General features: G+C 39.7%; 1 protein-coding gene across 1 annotated transcript in view; it reads left to right on the plus strand.

Moving 5' to 3' along the window:
- The window catches only part of NOX3 (NADPH oxidase 3), a 38,402-nt gene that overhangs the window by 9,919 nt on the left and 14,984 nt on the right, over positions 1-13,499 (plus strand). The window contains exons 5-9 of the mRNA XM_058802281.1: positions 1,763-1,908; positions 4,980-5,161; positions 7,924-8,053; positions 11,185-11,277; positions 12,345-12,598. Of these exons, the coding sequence (XP_058658264.1) occupies positions 1,763-1,908; positions 4,980-5,161; positions 7,924-8,053; positions 11,185-11,277; positions 12,345-12,598 (805 nt within the window). The remainder of the gene's footprint in view (positions 1-1,762; positions 1,909-4,979; positions 5,162-7,923; positions 8,054-11,184; positions 11,278-12,344; positions 12,599-13,499) is intronic.

The raw sequence follows: 13,499 nt of genomic DNA on the forward strand, positions 1-13,499 counted from the left end.
ATTTGGTTTAAAGCCTTACTTTAAATTTAATGTAACAGGGATTTTTAAATAGGTCTTTCATCTCCCAGTGAATATCTAAGCATGAGGCAATGAGGTGTCAAGAAGTGGCGGGGGGAGTCCCTAAGTTAATATTACATTTTGAATTACATGCATCCTGATAATCAACCAACCACAGCACATCTACTGCTCTAGAAGGATCACCTCAGAAGTACAGAGTGAAAATAGCCTGTCTCCAGTGTGGACACATGGGATAACTTACTGTTGGGGCAATGTTTTACCTTCTTGCACTGGCTGCTTTAACCATTTCCATGGCCAGCATCTTACTTTAGCTCATGCTTCCATGGACACAGCTGTCCCCAGGTGCTGAAGAGGAGCTGCCCTCCAGCATGTGGAGTGAGTGAGTCCACTGAGTGGGCTCATAAGTAACCAACAATGTGAAGGTCCTTATGCATTTAATCCTGCATTTACATCTATGATTAAACAGTGACTAGTATAGCAAAACATTTTTTTCATCCACATAGTCACAATTAAAACAAAGGGAGAAAAAGGTGAGAAGAGAAGAGAAGAGAAGAGAAGAGAAGAGAAGAGAAGAGAAGAGAAGAGAAGAGAAGAGAAGAGAAGAGAAGAGAAGAGAAGAGAAGAGAAGAGAAGAGAAGAGAAGAGAAGAGAAGAGAAAAGAAAAGAGAAGAGAAGAGAAAAAATTTTAGGAGACTATTTTTCAGAGAAGAAAAATATTTGGTTTACTACAAATACTGCCTTTTAGAAAGGTTTTTTAAATGGTCAGGGACAGAAACAGATAACCACTGAAGGAGAAATGATAACAGGAAGCTAATTATAAAAACTAGAAATAGCTGTGCTGTAAACATATAATTATCTTTCATTGTCATTTTTTCATCCTTTGGCATTTAATATCTTGCATTAATTACAACTTGCATGTAATGGATTTGAGAATCTCTCATATTGAAAAATGAAACCCTGCACCTAGCTTGATTACAGCTTTATCTATATAAGCCAATAATAAAACAAAGTCCTTCCTTTTCAGCTCTGGAAATGATACTCTTTCCACCCAAGAAAATAGTTACAAGGGATTTTTTTACTTCAAGCTAATGAATTTTTCTAAACTGACCATTTCATATACCTTTAGGGGGCAGGCCAGAAGTAGAGGCAATATGTGATACTCTGGACAAATCAGATCTAACACTGAGATTTGCTCTTCTCCCTTTAAATCATAGTTCCTGTGGCTTCCCCAGGATCCACCTGCATAAAGTAATGCTACAGCTGCTTGTTCATAAGGGACAGATTTTAAAAGCGTCTCTAGTGCAAGTTGCAAACTTGCCTAAACTAGTCAACTTAGTGTCCTGTGTAGCAAGGGTAAACCATGGCACATCCTAGTATATTAACTAAAAATAGAAATTTTAATAAATTTAACTAATTTTGAGCAATTTAAAGCCAGAGGGGTACACTTTATATCAACTCTCAAGATGTCCTCCTTTGATGACACTGGAGACTGCAGGGCACTTGACTGTAAAGCTGGGAGGTGAGGCTGCTGCTGCTCCTATCCTCTCTACTGTGAAGCAGTCACTTCATATTAGACATGCAGTTGATAAAATTCTCTTTTTTATTGTCAGCTTAATCCATGCAAAACTCTCAATTTATGCCTGAGCTTTTCAGATAGTGCACAGTGTGAGTAATGAAGTTCCTTCTGGCACTGTGGGCACATACAAGTGTGCTGTAATTTCACACCACTCCCTCTGTCCTGCAGCCATCCATATTGTTGCCCACTCCATCAACATCGAGCGCTATCATTCCAGCCAGTCAAAAGAAGCTGGCGAGTTACGGAATAAACTTTCTGGTCTTGGCAAGAGCCCAAATGAAAGCTACTTGAACCCAATCAGGACCTATGAAACAGTAAGACGTCACTTTTGAGGTTTCCTCATCTAAAAAGCTTTCCTCTGTGGATTCTATTGCTGGTAAAACTGTATTTCAAAGCCTTTTAACCAGAGCGAGAAGGTGCTGGCAAAGGTTAACCTCAATTTCAGCTGAAAACACTTACTCAGAGCTGCAATTTTCAGGTTACTAAGCTCAAAGAAATGTCTATAGTATTTTAATTAGTTTGTCAGGAGACAGCTGGTGGGGGGAGGATAAGGAGTGTTGTGAAGAGCAGGCAATTAAATAAACCTGCAAAGAATTTTTAAAAACCCAAAAACTAAACTATCAATACATGGAACAAGTAAAACTTCTTTTTAGAAAGAAAAATAACCAAAGAGCAGCAGCACATCGCAATTGCTTTTGCATTTGCTATTTGTCTCTCCCCATGGTGGTGCAGCACCTTCCCGATCTGGGGGCTGATCCTGCCTCATGACACGTCAACTGTGGCTGCTCAGGGAAGAGCACCTTCAAAACCATCCAGGGGGTTGCTGCACACAGGGGGCAGTGCAGGGGGAATCTAGAGCTGCTATGTGCTTTTCAGAGACTAGCAGAGATACAAGATCCTCAACCCATAAGTGGTTATGCTTGTTTTGGGGAAAAAAGTGACTGTGCCCCCTGTCCACTCTCTTGGATAAGCCACAACAACATTATGAACTTTCCCTTAAGATATTCATAGCATAAAGAGAAGCTGAACGTGCAGAGGAGGCATGTAAACCATGCAAAAGTTAATCAGCCTTTTTTCCCCCACATTCCATTGTAGCACACATCACATTTATGCTGGATGTTTCCTTGTGTATCCTGTTTCATAGTTACACATTCCAGGGCTGAAATGGCCTTGGTGAGACTCCTATGTATATTGCTCTGCTCTTTAGAAAATGCCCATACAGTCAGCATGGAGTAAGGGCTACCTGAACACCATGGATTGGTGCTCTTTGGAACACTGATGTGCTCCACTGGAACAAGAACCCAAGTGAGAGGATGGCCGGAGAACCATTGATGGGATTCAACAGTGCTTTTAAGCTGCAAGGCTTATCCCGCTTTTGCTTCCTTCCTTCCTTTCCAGTTTAGATAGCATGGGGTTTTCATCTTTCAAAATAAACAAGTAAACCATTTCAAATTTGAAGAAAATCAAGCCAATTGATGCAGTCAGTGGTATGAATGCTAAAGTCTTCATGTTAGTGTTGACAAAGCAGTCAGGCTCATCGGAACAGGACAGCAAGCCAAGGGCTCAGCTTCCCAGTCCTTCAGTACACTCAGTGACCACTTCCATTGCATGGCCATGAGGTGCTCCCCAGGAGCAGAACAAAGCTCCCAGCTCTGAACAGGACCTTACCATTTTTCAGTAAGCATTTTCTTTCTCCACTAATCATTCCCATAGTGATATAATTGTGAGGTAGGCGTCTAATTAGCATTAAGATCCTAAATATCCTTGAGGAAGGAGGTTAGGATATTTTGAGATTCTTTCTCAAATTTCTCACAGCAATACACTTCACAATTACCTTTCAATTTGCAGCCTAGATTTTACTCTAACCTCTAATATTTATGTTTCTTTTATCACTAAACTCAGCTAAACTCAGAATTAATAAATTATGAAGGGAAGCAAACAAAAGATTGTTTCTAACTTCAGAGAAGAAAGTTCTGAGATCAACAATTCAGGCGTTCTTTTCAGTGTTATCCTACTGCCATTGAAGCAATGTACTGTCTTTGACATTTTGCCTTTTTTCATCTCAATATCCAAACTAGCCACTGTAGTGGAAATGTTCAAAATATCACCTAGATCAATCCTGTTAATATGTAAGAGGATCTGAACACGCTCTTCACAGGTACCCATTTGAAAATGTACTGTGTGCTGTCAAGTGTGAGCATTTGAAAGGATGATTTTACTGTAAAAAGTGACTGCAAAAATAGCATTGTGGAATTTTATCACCTCTAGGATTTCCATATCAAATGAGTGCACTTTACAAATACAATAGAGGGTTGTTTTTTTATCTCCTAGTGTATTAAGCTGTAGAACCAAATCAGGATCCAGAAGATGTGCTGAGCTCCTTCATTCCTGTGCATCAGCACTGGGAAAACAGATATACATGCTTTGTAGGCCAAATGGGGACTTCATTTACAATCTGATGGCATATTTAGCTTGATTCTCATTTTTAGTGTGAGAGTTTTACTGCTGTTCTTCATGATTTGCACTTTATAACTGCAATCAACATCTGACAGTTGTGTTCAAAATACATCTTCACTCTCACTTCAGTTTATTTTGGTGGGTTTACACAGATATACCAGACCTGTGTTGACATCTGTGATTCATGAACAAGAAAGAACATGTTCCAGCCCAGCATATTAATGTTTATTCTTTGACAAGTATAAAAATGTTAATATAAATATGTATTTTTAAAAATAAACCCAAGTATTATGCAGTGTATCTCCATATAAATGTAAGGAACAGGTAAACAAGATATATTTTTAGGTAAATGAGAGTATGACATCTTTGTGTACCATTTCAGGCCTTCTACAGCCCCACAAACTTTGAAGTAAAATAAGCACAAAAGGGTTCCACACTTTTACAGTTGCAGGTGCTTAGCACCTCACATTATCACTTCACAAAAATAAGCTGGTTTCTAGTGCTGTTTTCTTTATTAGACTTCTAGGTTTAATCTCTTCATTTCTCTAATAATTTTTCTTTATTTATGACATATTTTCATTATGTGTGCAAGTAAGTAAAATTGATCAAAGTACAAACGAGACTGTCTAATTTCTTCCTTTCAATCCCTGAAACAGATAAGTGGCAGCAAATATTTAAATATCTGTTTGGAAAAAAAACCTGAGTAGAAATGGAACAGAGGGATGTCTTTCAATGCCATTCTGTGGTAAAATGAAGGATTGTCTTGCCTCCATGTCTTGTTCTGGTTTTGTTCCTATGCTGAAGATTTTGGCTTTAGGTGTAATAGCAAAAACAGTAACAATAATAAAAGTAATAGAAATAGTAATAAAAATAATTTATAACAATACTGACTAATGATACTAATACTAACAATGTATTCTTATTCTAGAACACAACAGGAGAAGTACTGACCACAATAGCTGGAATAACTGGAGTTGTGATAACTGTGGCTTTAATTCTGATCATGACTTCGTCCACTGAGCTCATCAGAAAGTCATGCTATGAGGTTTTCTGGTACACCCACCACCTCTTTGTGGTTTTCTTCATTGGTTTAATAGTCCATGGTATGGGGTAAGTGTTTGTGTAAACTACATGGGGTATATGTACACAGTTTGAGATGAAACACCATCCAAATCCACAATCCCATGCTTTTCAACTAACAAACTGCTGGGATCTTTGGTGAGATTACAAAATGAAAACATCCTGAAATTAAAATACATCCCTTTTCTGAGGAATTAAAGCATCCTTCAGTTTATTCAGCCACTCTTCTACCACCTTACAACCTGTACCTTATCAATGAATGAACTTTCATGCTTGGGAACTGGGGACATTAATGATCAGGAATCAAAACTTTGTAGGTTCAAATTAGTAAGGGATGGACCTTATGCTCATAGCTCTTGTTAGGCATTTTTCAAGAGACCTTGTAAAAGCTTGAGAAGCTTTCAGCATGTCATCTACCCTATGGTAGGTGTCTCTGTGGCCATTCTCTTCTCCCTCCATAAATGTAAAGTGATTTTGACCTTTCTCTGCAGGGACCAGAACCCCAAATTTCCTCACCATACAGACATACTGTGTACCAGTGCTAGGTACTATACTACAAATCAGGTTTAAAGCACTACAGTAACAAGCAAGTCAGGCTTATGACTAGCCCAGCCAGATAATTTTCATGGACAGAGAGACTGCCTGGTTGCTGTTTCTCTCCCTGTCCCTCAGCACAAAAGAAAGGTCTGTCCTCTTAGTAGAGGACTCTGGTTCTTACAGTGAGGGAGAGCAGATGCATGGGACCTTCTCTGAGAAGCTCAGGGACTGATAAATCCTCTGTCAATGCAGAGTGAGAGCAGCAAGGTGCTTAGAGCTGAAAACACTTCCATCTTCTGTTTCCAGCTCCACTGGCATCATCTTCTCCCTTGTGTGCTATCCTCCACTTCCTTTTCTCATTATGTGTGATAGCATTCATGTTAATCTACATTCACATTTTCATTCAGGGAGTGAAGTTTTGAGGTAAATCTCACGCTTTTCCTCACCTCCTGGACTTGGCTTATACCAAGGTACAGTCCCTGGCTGCACAACCAGTGTTTGGGGTGGAAATTCAGTGACAGAAACACATTGCTGTGTTCCAGGAACTAACAAGTGATCCATTCATAGGACCAAGCCAGACCTGGTCCTAAGCCATAGGTAGCCCTCAACAATGTCCTGTGAAGGGCCGTCAACAAAGATTGCTTTGCTCCATGGATCTTTTCCTGCTGGCTAGCTTGTGTGCACATGGCCGCAAGCTGTAGTTAAGATTTTTGGATCCAAGGGCAGTCATTTGGTGTTCACAGAATCACAGAATGGTTTGTGCTGGAAAGAACATTAATGACCATCTAGTTCCAGCACCCCTGCCATGGGAAAGGACACCTCCCACTAGACCAGGTTGCTAAAATCCCTACCAGCCTGTCCTTGTGATCATAACACACTTTTTATGTCTATTTCATAAAATATTCAGATGCTATTGCCCACCACTAAAGTATGTACAGACCAGGATTCTTTGAGAGAGTGGAACTTCCTAGCCCATGGCAGTGTGTGCATGTGCCTGCTCTCTGGAGGTACATGGAAGCTTCATCATGAGGCAGGGAACAGGCCAGTGCAATGGTTTGTGGTGTGTTACCTTCCCCACCTCTTCCCTTGTAGTTTGAGAGTTGCCACATCCAGTTTGGCTTTAAGTGTTCCTGAAGTTGGCCCAATTAATTAGTCCCATTTTACAGACACAGAGCTGCAAGCAAACACTATAGACTTTATGCTGGGCTGATTAAAATGCCCCCCTGCCTCTCTGGCAAAACTTTTAGAATCTAACTTCAAACAACTCTAATGAACCCTTTGAAACCTTCAGCTTTGTAAGCTCCCTCTCTCTAGCCAGCTGACCAGCACTGCTCAGCCAGAAATTGCCCCAGAACTGGGTCACTGGCTGAAGAGCCCTGTCAATACCATTCAATGAGCATTCTGCTTGCTCCAGGCTGGGAGTGCACTGCAAGAGAGCTTCCTCCTGCCCCAGAACAACCCCTGCTAATGAAAAAAGAGTCAAACCCCAAGGTTTCATTCCCCTTCCACTTCTTCCTCTTTCCCAGGTGGCTGCACAAACCTCGCTCAAAACTAACTCCTTTTCTTTCTGTCTGAACAGGCATCAGAGGCAAACTAAGTGTGGAAGGAAAAACTCAGAGAAACAATATGAAACAAACAGGATTTCCCCATAAAAATCTTCCTTCTCTGCCCATAATCAACACCAGGTGAAACACATATAAACTGAACAGTCAGGATTGATATATTTTTTAAAATTCAGATCATTAACATTCTCAGAATTAAGCACGCTAGAATTTAGTGTATTTAGAGATTATACATTTAATTACACTCCTCCAACTTTATTCATAGCTTTTAAAAATACATTTAGAAAGCAGTAAAGGAAAGAAAAGGTCTGTCACTATTAAATTTTATCACTTTACTAAACACTCCCAGATGCTCAAATACAGAGGAATCAAAGAGCCTCCTCCAAAGAACTTGGAAATCAAATTTTGTCACATACAGTAAAATGCACATTTTCTATGCAAGGGCTCTCTCCATTTCAGCTGCACTGATGGACACAAATACTACAGCACACTTCTTGCCTTTGGTCAAAAATAGTCACTGCAAACTAAAGGAAAGATAATTTGAACATGAGAGCAGAACAGGTTTGAAATGAAATGGCCAATTCTCAAACTTTCATTTATCTCAGAACCGGCATTTGATTATGACTGCAAAACCTAGACAAACACAGAAACCTTGGAAAGAAACACATCATTGATGAACCTTTTTGTTTTCAGTCAGCTTGTCCGAGGTCAGACACCCCAGAGTCTGCTGCTTCACAACGTCACCTACTGTAAAGATCACTACTGGGAATGGGAGAACGCCACTCAGTGCCCTTTGCCAGAGTTCTCTGGCAACAAACCTGTGGTAAGAGTGATGTTTGTCTTCTGCTTTTAACATATTGTCCCTTCTTGGGAGGCCAGATGTCTTCGGGAGCAGGGGGCTGGGGTGAGTGTGCCAGTGACTGGCACTTAGTGTTGTGTTTAGAGAGTAGCTCCACATTCCTTTTCAAGGATCTCTTCCTGTGCACTAAGATAGTGCTCCCAAACTGCTCGGTAATCAGTGCAGGTGAAGAGTTTTGTATACTCGAATTTTGGTGTCATTAACAGCAAAATTTTGTCTTTTTATTTCTGGAAGATCCTTTAGTTAGAAAACACTAACACTTTCTTTGAAGGGTATGAATATCAAAATTGTACTCTCTCTGATCTGTTGTATACTTTTTTTTTAATAATTCAGTATCCCAAATATCCTTGATGTGCTCATTGCACAAAGATAGCCTCCAAGTGAAAACCTTACGAGGGTAGAGATACAGAAAATACAATAGACCTGTAAAGCTAGGGATGCAAATTAATATTATTATTTTAACTAACAGTACTTTAGCATGGGTAGTTTAAATACCAAGGGAGAATAAGGTGCAGAGAAAATCATGTCCTTGTTTTGGGGCACACACTTCATACTGTCCAGTCTTGATGTCTTAAGTTAGGTAAAAAGGAGAGAATTTGAAACAATGAATTATGAAAGGGAAAGGCAAAAGGCAGGAAAAACGTCCCACGGAAGGGTGATTTTGCTAGAACAAGATTGCAAATCCACAGGGGGTAATTAAGTAGCAGACTTGTACAGTATGTCAGATGTCTTGCATACAAACAAAATCATTTAACATTTTCAGCTCAAGATTTATGTTGCTCATATGCAAGTTTCTGTTGTTTCTTCCAAAAAGAAAAAAAACATACCAAAGGAAATCCTAAAGGAGAAAAATTAGCATTCAGTGTCTGGTAGCTCTTTTAATGGCTGACATAGATTTTAAACTAAACTATTGTTAGCCACTATCCAACCTGCATATTAATGAGAAAATGAATGCCTCTCTAAAAATTTCAGCTACAATGTCACCATAAAAATCAATACATGGCTACACACCATGAATACAGACACAAGCTTGCTTCCAACAGCATGCCTTGACATTCATTATCATAAAACTAACTGGAAAGAACTTCCACTTCTCTGTGTTAAACCTATTTTGTCACACTTTCCTGCCTACCCAGGGCCATACTTGCAAAGTCACATTACTTTAAATGAATTGTGATAATACCATATGGCATATAGATCATCTATATGAACAGCGCCTTGCTGGATGTGTAATGTGCTATGGTGTGATACCTGCTAGACACCACTGACAAACAGCACAGATTCACTCAGAGGCCATGGAGAGGTTTGTGCAGTGCTGGCAGGGGCTGGCACAGGTGGGACAGCCTTGGAGCAGGGAGGGGACAGCCTTGTGCACGGCTGGGGCACTGTGAAGTGACCAGAGCGCACTAACCCCCACGACAGGGCCCTCTCTCAGTCCCACCACACCTGCTCCCCTGCTCCATATTTCGGCAGGTAGGAAGCAGCCCAGTCTGGCTTCTGCTGAGGATGATGGAGCACTTCCCTTGCACCCAAGGCGTCTGGACTTTTGTCCTCACAGCCTCACCTGCGTCATCACTGCCCCGTGTCAGTTCATTCTCATTACAGGAGGAAACACTACCTGGGCAAGAATACTGATGCCCTGATTAGCCAGCCAGGAGCCATGTAGCTTAGGAGCCCGTGGGGGATGCCCCATTGTCCCAGCCCAGCCAAGAGACATTTTGGATTGAGTGCTCCGTTGCCCTGGAGTGATGGCACATTTAAAATCACAGCTGAGCTCTCGCCCAGGGTAGCCTGCAACCTTATCATTCCTGTCACATGCTTTTATTTACAGGTAGCAGAAATGGAAGGGAGGAAAAACAGATCTCATCATTATTGTGCCTTGATATATGCAAATGTATTCAAGACATGAGATTACCCACTGCACACAGACACCTGTAGTATTTAGGTACAACGGATGTGTTGAGTTTCTGCTTTAGCTGAGAGTCTTCTGGCTTATGCTGGCTTCTTCCCATTATTAAATCCTGTTTTCTTTTTATTTTTTTTTTAATTTAATTTTCAATAATTAACCTTGGGAAATAGCCTCTCCATCCTCTTAGCACTTTCTAAGGAAGTCACATAATTTTATGGCTTGCTTCTTATAAAAGATACTTTATAACCCTCGCTACCCAGCTTGTGGAGCAAAGTCAATGTTTCAGCAAGTAAAGTTACTCTTTGGCAATTTTAAAAGCCACATGATTGTGGAGTATCCAGTTTGCTAGAATAAGCAGTGTAATTACCGAAAGTGGAAATAAAGCAGTGTCTCTTCCTGGGAAAAAAAAACCCACATTCTTTTTAAATCATGAAGATTCAATTATATCTAATTATCTTAGCTATCAGTGCAACTCAGTGAAATGATCAGTTCGTATACTGGAATAGCCAAGTATCTCTGATTGTTATGGATCAGTACATAGGATTAGCAAGTACAAGCACAGCAATCATCTGCTATACTTAAAAGAATGACCAACTCAGTACCCCAGATCAAAAAAATCCCCATTTATTGAAAAAGAGTTGACTAATGGATTAAATGGAAATGTATCCCATTTCTCTAATTGAATACTCGGGACTTAACGTTTTCTCATACACCATCAGAAAACTCACAGCTGACCATAACAGCTGCTCCTATCTGCCTGCTTTGAAATACTTTAGACTTTGGGCAAAAAAAAAAATAAAGGTAAGTCTATGGGTAATATTGTATAACTGTACACATCCATACAGCTTCAGGTCCAATGACAACTATATGTAAACCACATCTAAATAGATTAATCCTTTACCTTTTAATAGAAAAACATTTTAAGGGACTCTTCTTGGCCAGAGTACCGAGACATATTAGCACTGCTTTTGGACTGTGTTTATGAGGGAGTCCCATATGTCTCTTCCACAACAAAGCCAGAACAGCTACAGCAGCAACACAAATACTCTCTTGAGAAAGTTAAACCAAAAATCACAGAAAATCAAGTAATTTAATTTTAGGCTACCTGCTGATTTAAACCAGAAAAGCAAAGTATTTTTGTAGACATTCAAATAAACATTGTTTTTTAATATGGAATTTTCTACAGGCTTGGAAGTGGGTTTTAGGTCCTATGGTGTTGTACATCTGTGAAAGAATTGTTAGATTTTGGAGATTTCGACAGGAAGTCATAATTACTAAGGTATGTAACATAGCTCGCATATCTGCAAAAAAACCCTTTATGTCAATTGTTTTTTATTGTTTTTAGTTAACCTCTTTATATTAGGGACCTTATTTTTCACTCCTAGCTTCAGCAACTTTTCAATCACTACCATGTTTTCAGCCAAGTATTGATTGTACATTTTGCATTTATTCCAATAGCAAATCCATAAGAATATTCCATATGGGACCAAACTTGATTAATGAAGTACCGGACTTCACACCACCACAACACAAACATCTCTTTGTGGTCTCCCTTTTAAATGAACTAAACCCACGTTCCACTGCAGTTAATGCCAGAGACTACTTTGACTTCAGTAGCAGCACACAGTTTTTACCTTAAAATCTGGAGTCTTCCAAGGAGATGAAGGGTTACACGATCAGTTAGCATATATAGTCAAAGCTCCACTAATACCATTGTAACAATTTCCCCCATCTCTGTGCCAAGGGACTATTTAAATCACACCAGAATAGATTGAGGATGTTGCTACTGAAGCAAATGAGTCCATGTGTGTCATGCCAGGGATCAGGAACAGGTGTACCTTGTGTGAGGGGAACAGGATGTTGGATAAGTCCTGCTGCTGATTTCACACAGTGGTTGTGATCTGAGAATCTCAGTATATTATGGGTGACGTACAAAACTGCTGCTTAACTGAGATTACCTCTTTATAAAAGTGTATTAGAATTGAGCTCACTGTACCTTTTATTTGTAATCCCACAGAGTTATCAGTGTTACATGAGAGCAAAACTAGGAATTAAGGAATTATTCTATTATATTAGAATTATATAATGCACAGGTAATACCAAGAAAATTGACAAATTGTTGAATGGATACAGCCTTTCCTCTGCATCTTGCACTCAGAAGTCAAACTGTACCACAGTACATACTTTACAAGCTCTGTACATGAACAATATATACAACACTGTACATGCTCTCAAGCCATTGGGCAATAACACTGAAACATGCAGGTTAGGATATCTGTGACCTAATGAAAACAAACATTTACCATTCTGAATGAGAATAAAATTTGTCCCTTTATCATTCTTTAGGTAGTGACACATTCCTCTGGAGTCCTTGAGATCCACATGAAGAAACACGGCTTTAAAATGGGAGCTGGCCAATATATATTCCTACAGTGCCCATCAGTCTCACAGCTGGAGTGGCACCCTTTCACCCTCACCTCAGCTCCCGAGGAGGATTACTTCAGCGTCCACATACGGCTCGTTGGGGATTGGACTGCAGCCCTCTTCAAGGCCTTTGGAGCAGAGGAAAAAGCTCTGAAGGAATTGTGGATGTTACCAAGGTTTGAATAAGAGACAATATATTTTAAAATGTTATTTCTACATTTTAAAATAAATGCTAACATTTTACCTTTAATTAACTTTGCATGTGTTTCTATGATACATTATTAGATTGTAGTTTTGGATTCATGAATAGAACATGCTAAAAAACACCACAAACTACTAGGCATGAACTAGGGCCAGAAGCTACCAAGAGGAGGTGATGACTAATCCAAGACTTAAAGTCCATATCAATATCTTTATCTCTGTTGCTTCTATCTGGATCTCTAACACCTATATCTACACCTAAAGATATCTATTTTGGAAGAGAGTTGTTTAATAAATTACATTGGAAGATATTTGCTAGATTTGTGCCTCTATGCTTATGGTACCCATCACTTAATATCCAAAAATTCTAGTTTTTCCCTTTCAGTTACTTAGATATTTTGTGGTCCCTGAAACATCTGCCTAAACCTTACTTCTTTCTGACTGTCTCCTTTGACCTTGTCTCAATTTTCCAAACCATGCTAAACTTTATAAAGGTTATTTGTGTTCAAATTATGTATTTTTGGCATCTTTATACAAGCAAAAAGTTGATTCACTGTTGTTCCAAGTCAGGTAGGGATCCTCTGAAGTCAAAGGAGCCATCCTGAATTACTCCAGCCAAGGATCTGGCTCTGTACTGAATGGATTCAAACCACGTAGCTCTGCTTCTGCACTGCTTGCGGGAATAGGAGAGATTTTCAGCAAAGAAGAGGCCAGCACAGGATCATTTAAATTCTAGTGGAGTGTGTAGGGCCTGGGACTGCAGGGACTGATTTCCCCCTGGAAAGCTCATAGACACCACTGCCTGCAGAGTTTTATTAGAGGTTGGGTGCAGACAGGAAAATCTGGTCCAGTCCTTGCATTGTATCAGTTAATAAG

This window comes from Ammospiza caudacuta, chromosome 3 (genome assembly GCF_027887145.1).
Source record: "Ammospiza caudacuta isolate bAmmCau1 chromosome 3, bAmmCau1.pri, whole genome shotgun sequence".
NCBI classification, from domain to species: domain Eukaryota; kingdom Metazoa; phylum Chordata; class Aves; order Passeriformes; family Passerellidae; genus Ammospiza; species Ammospiza caudacuta.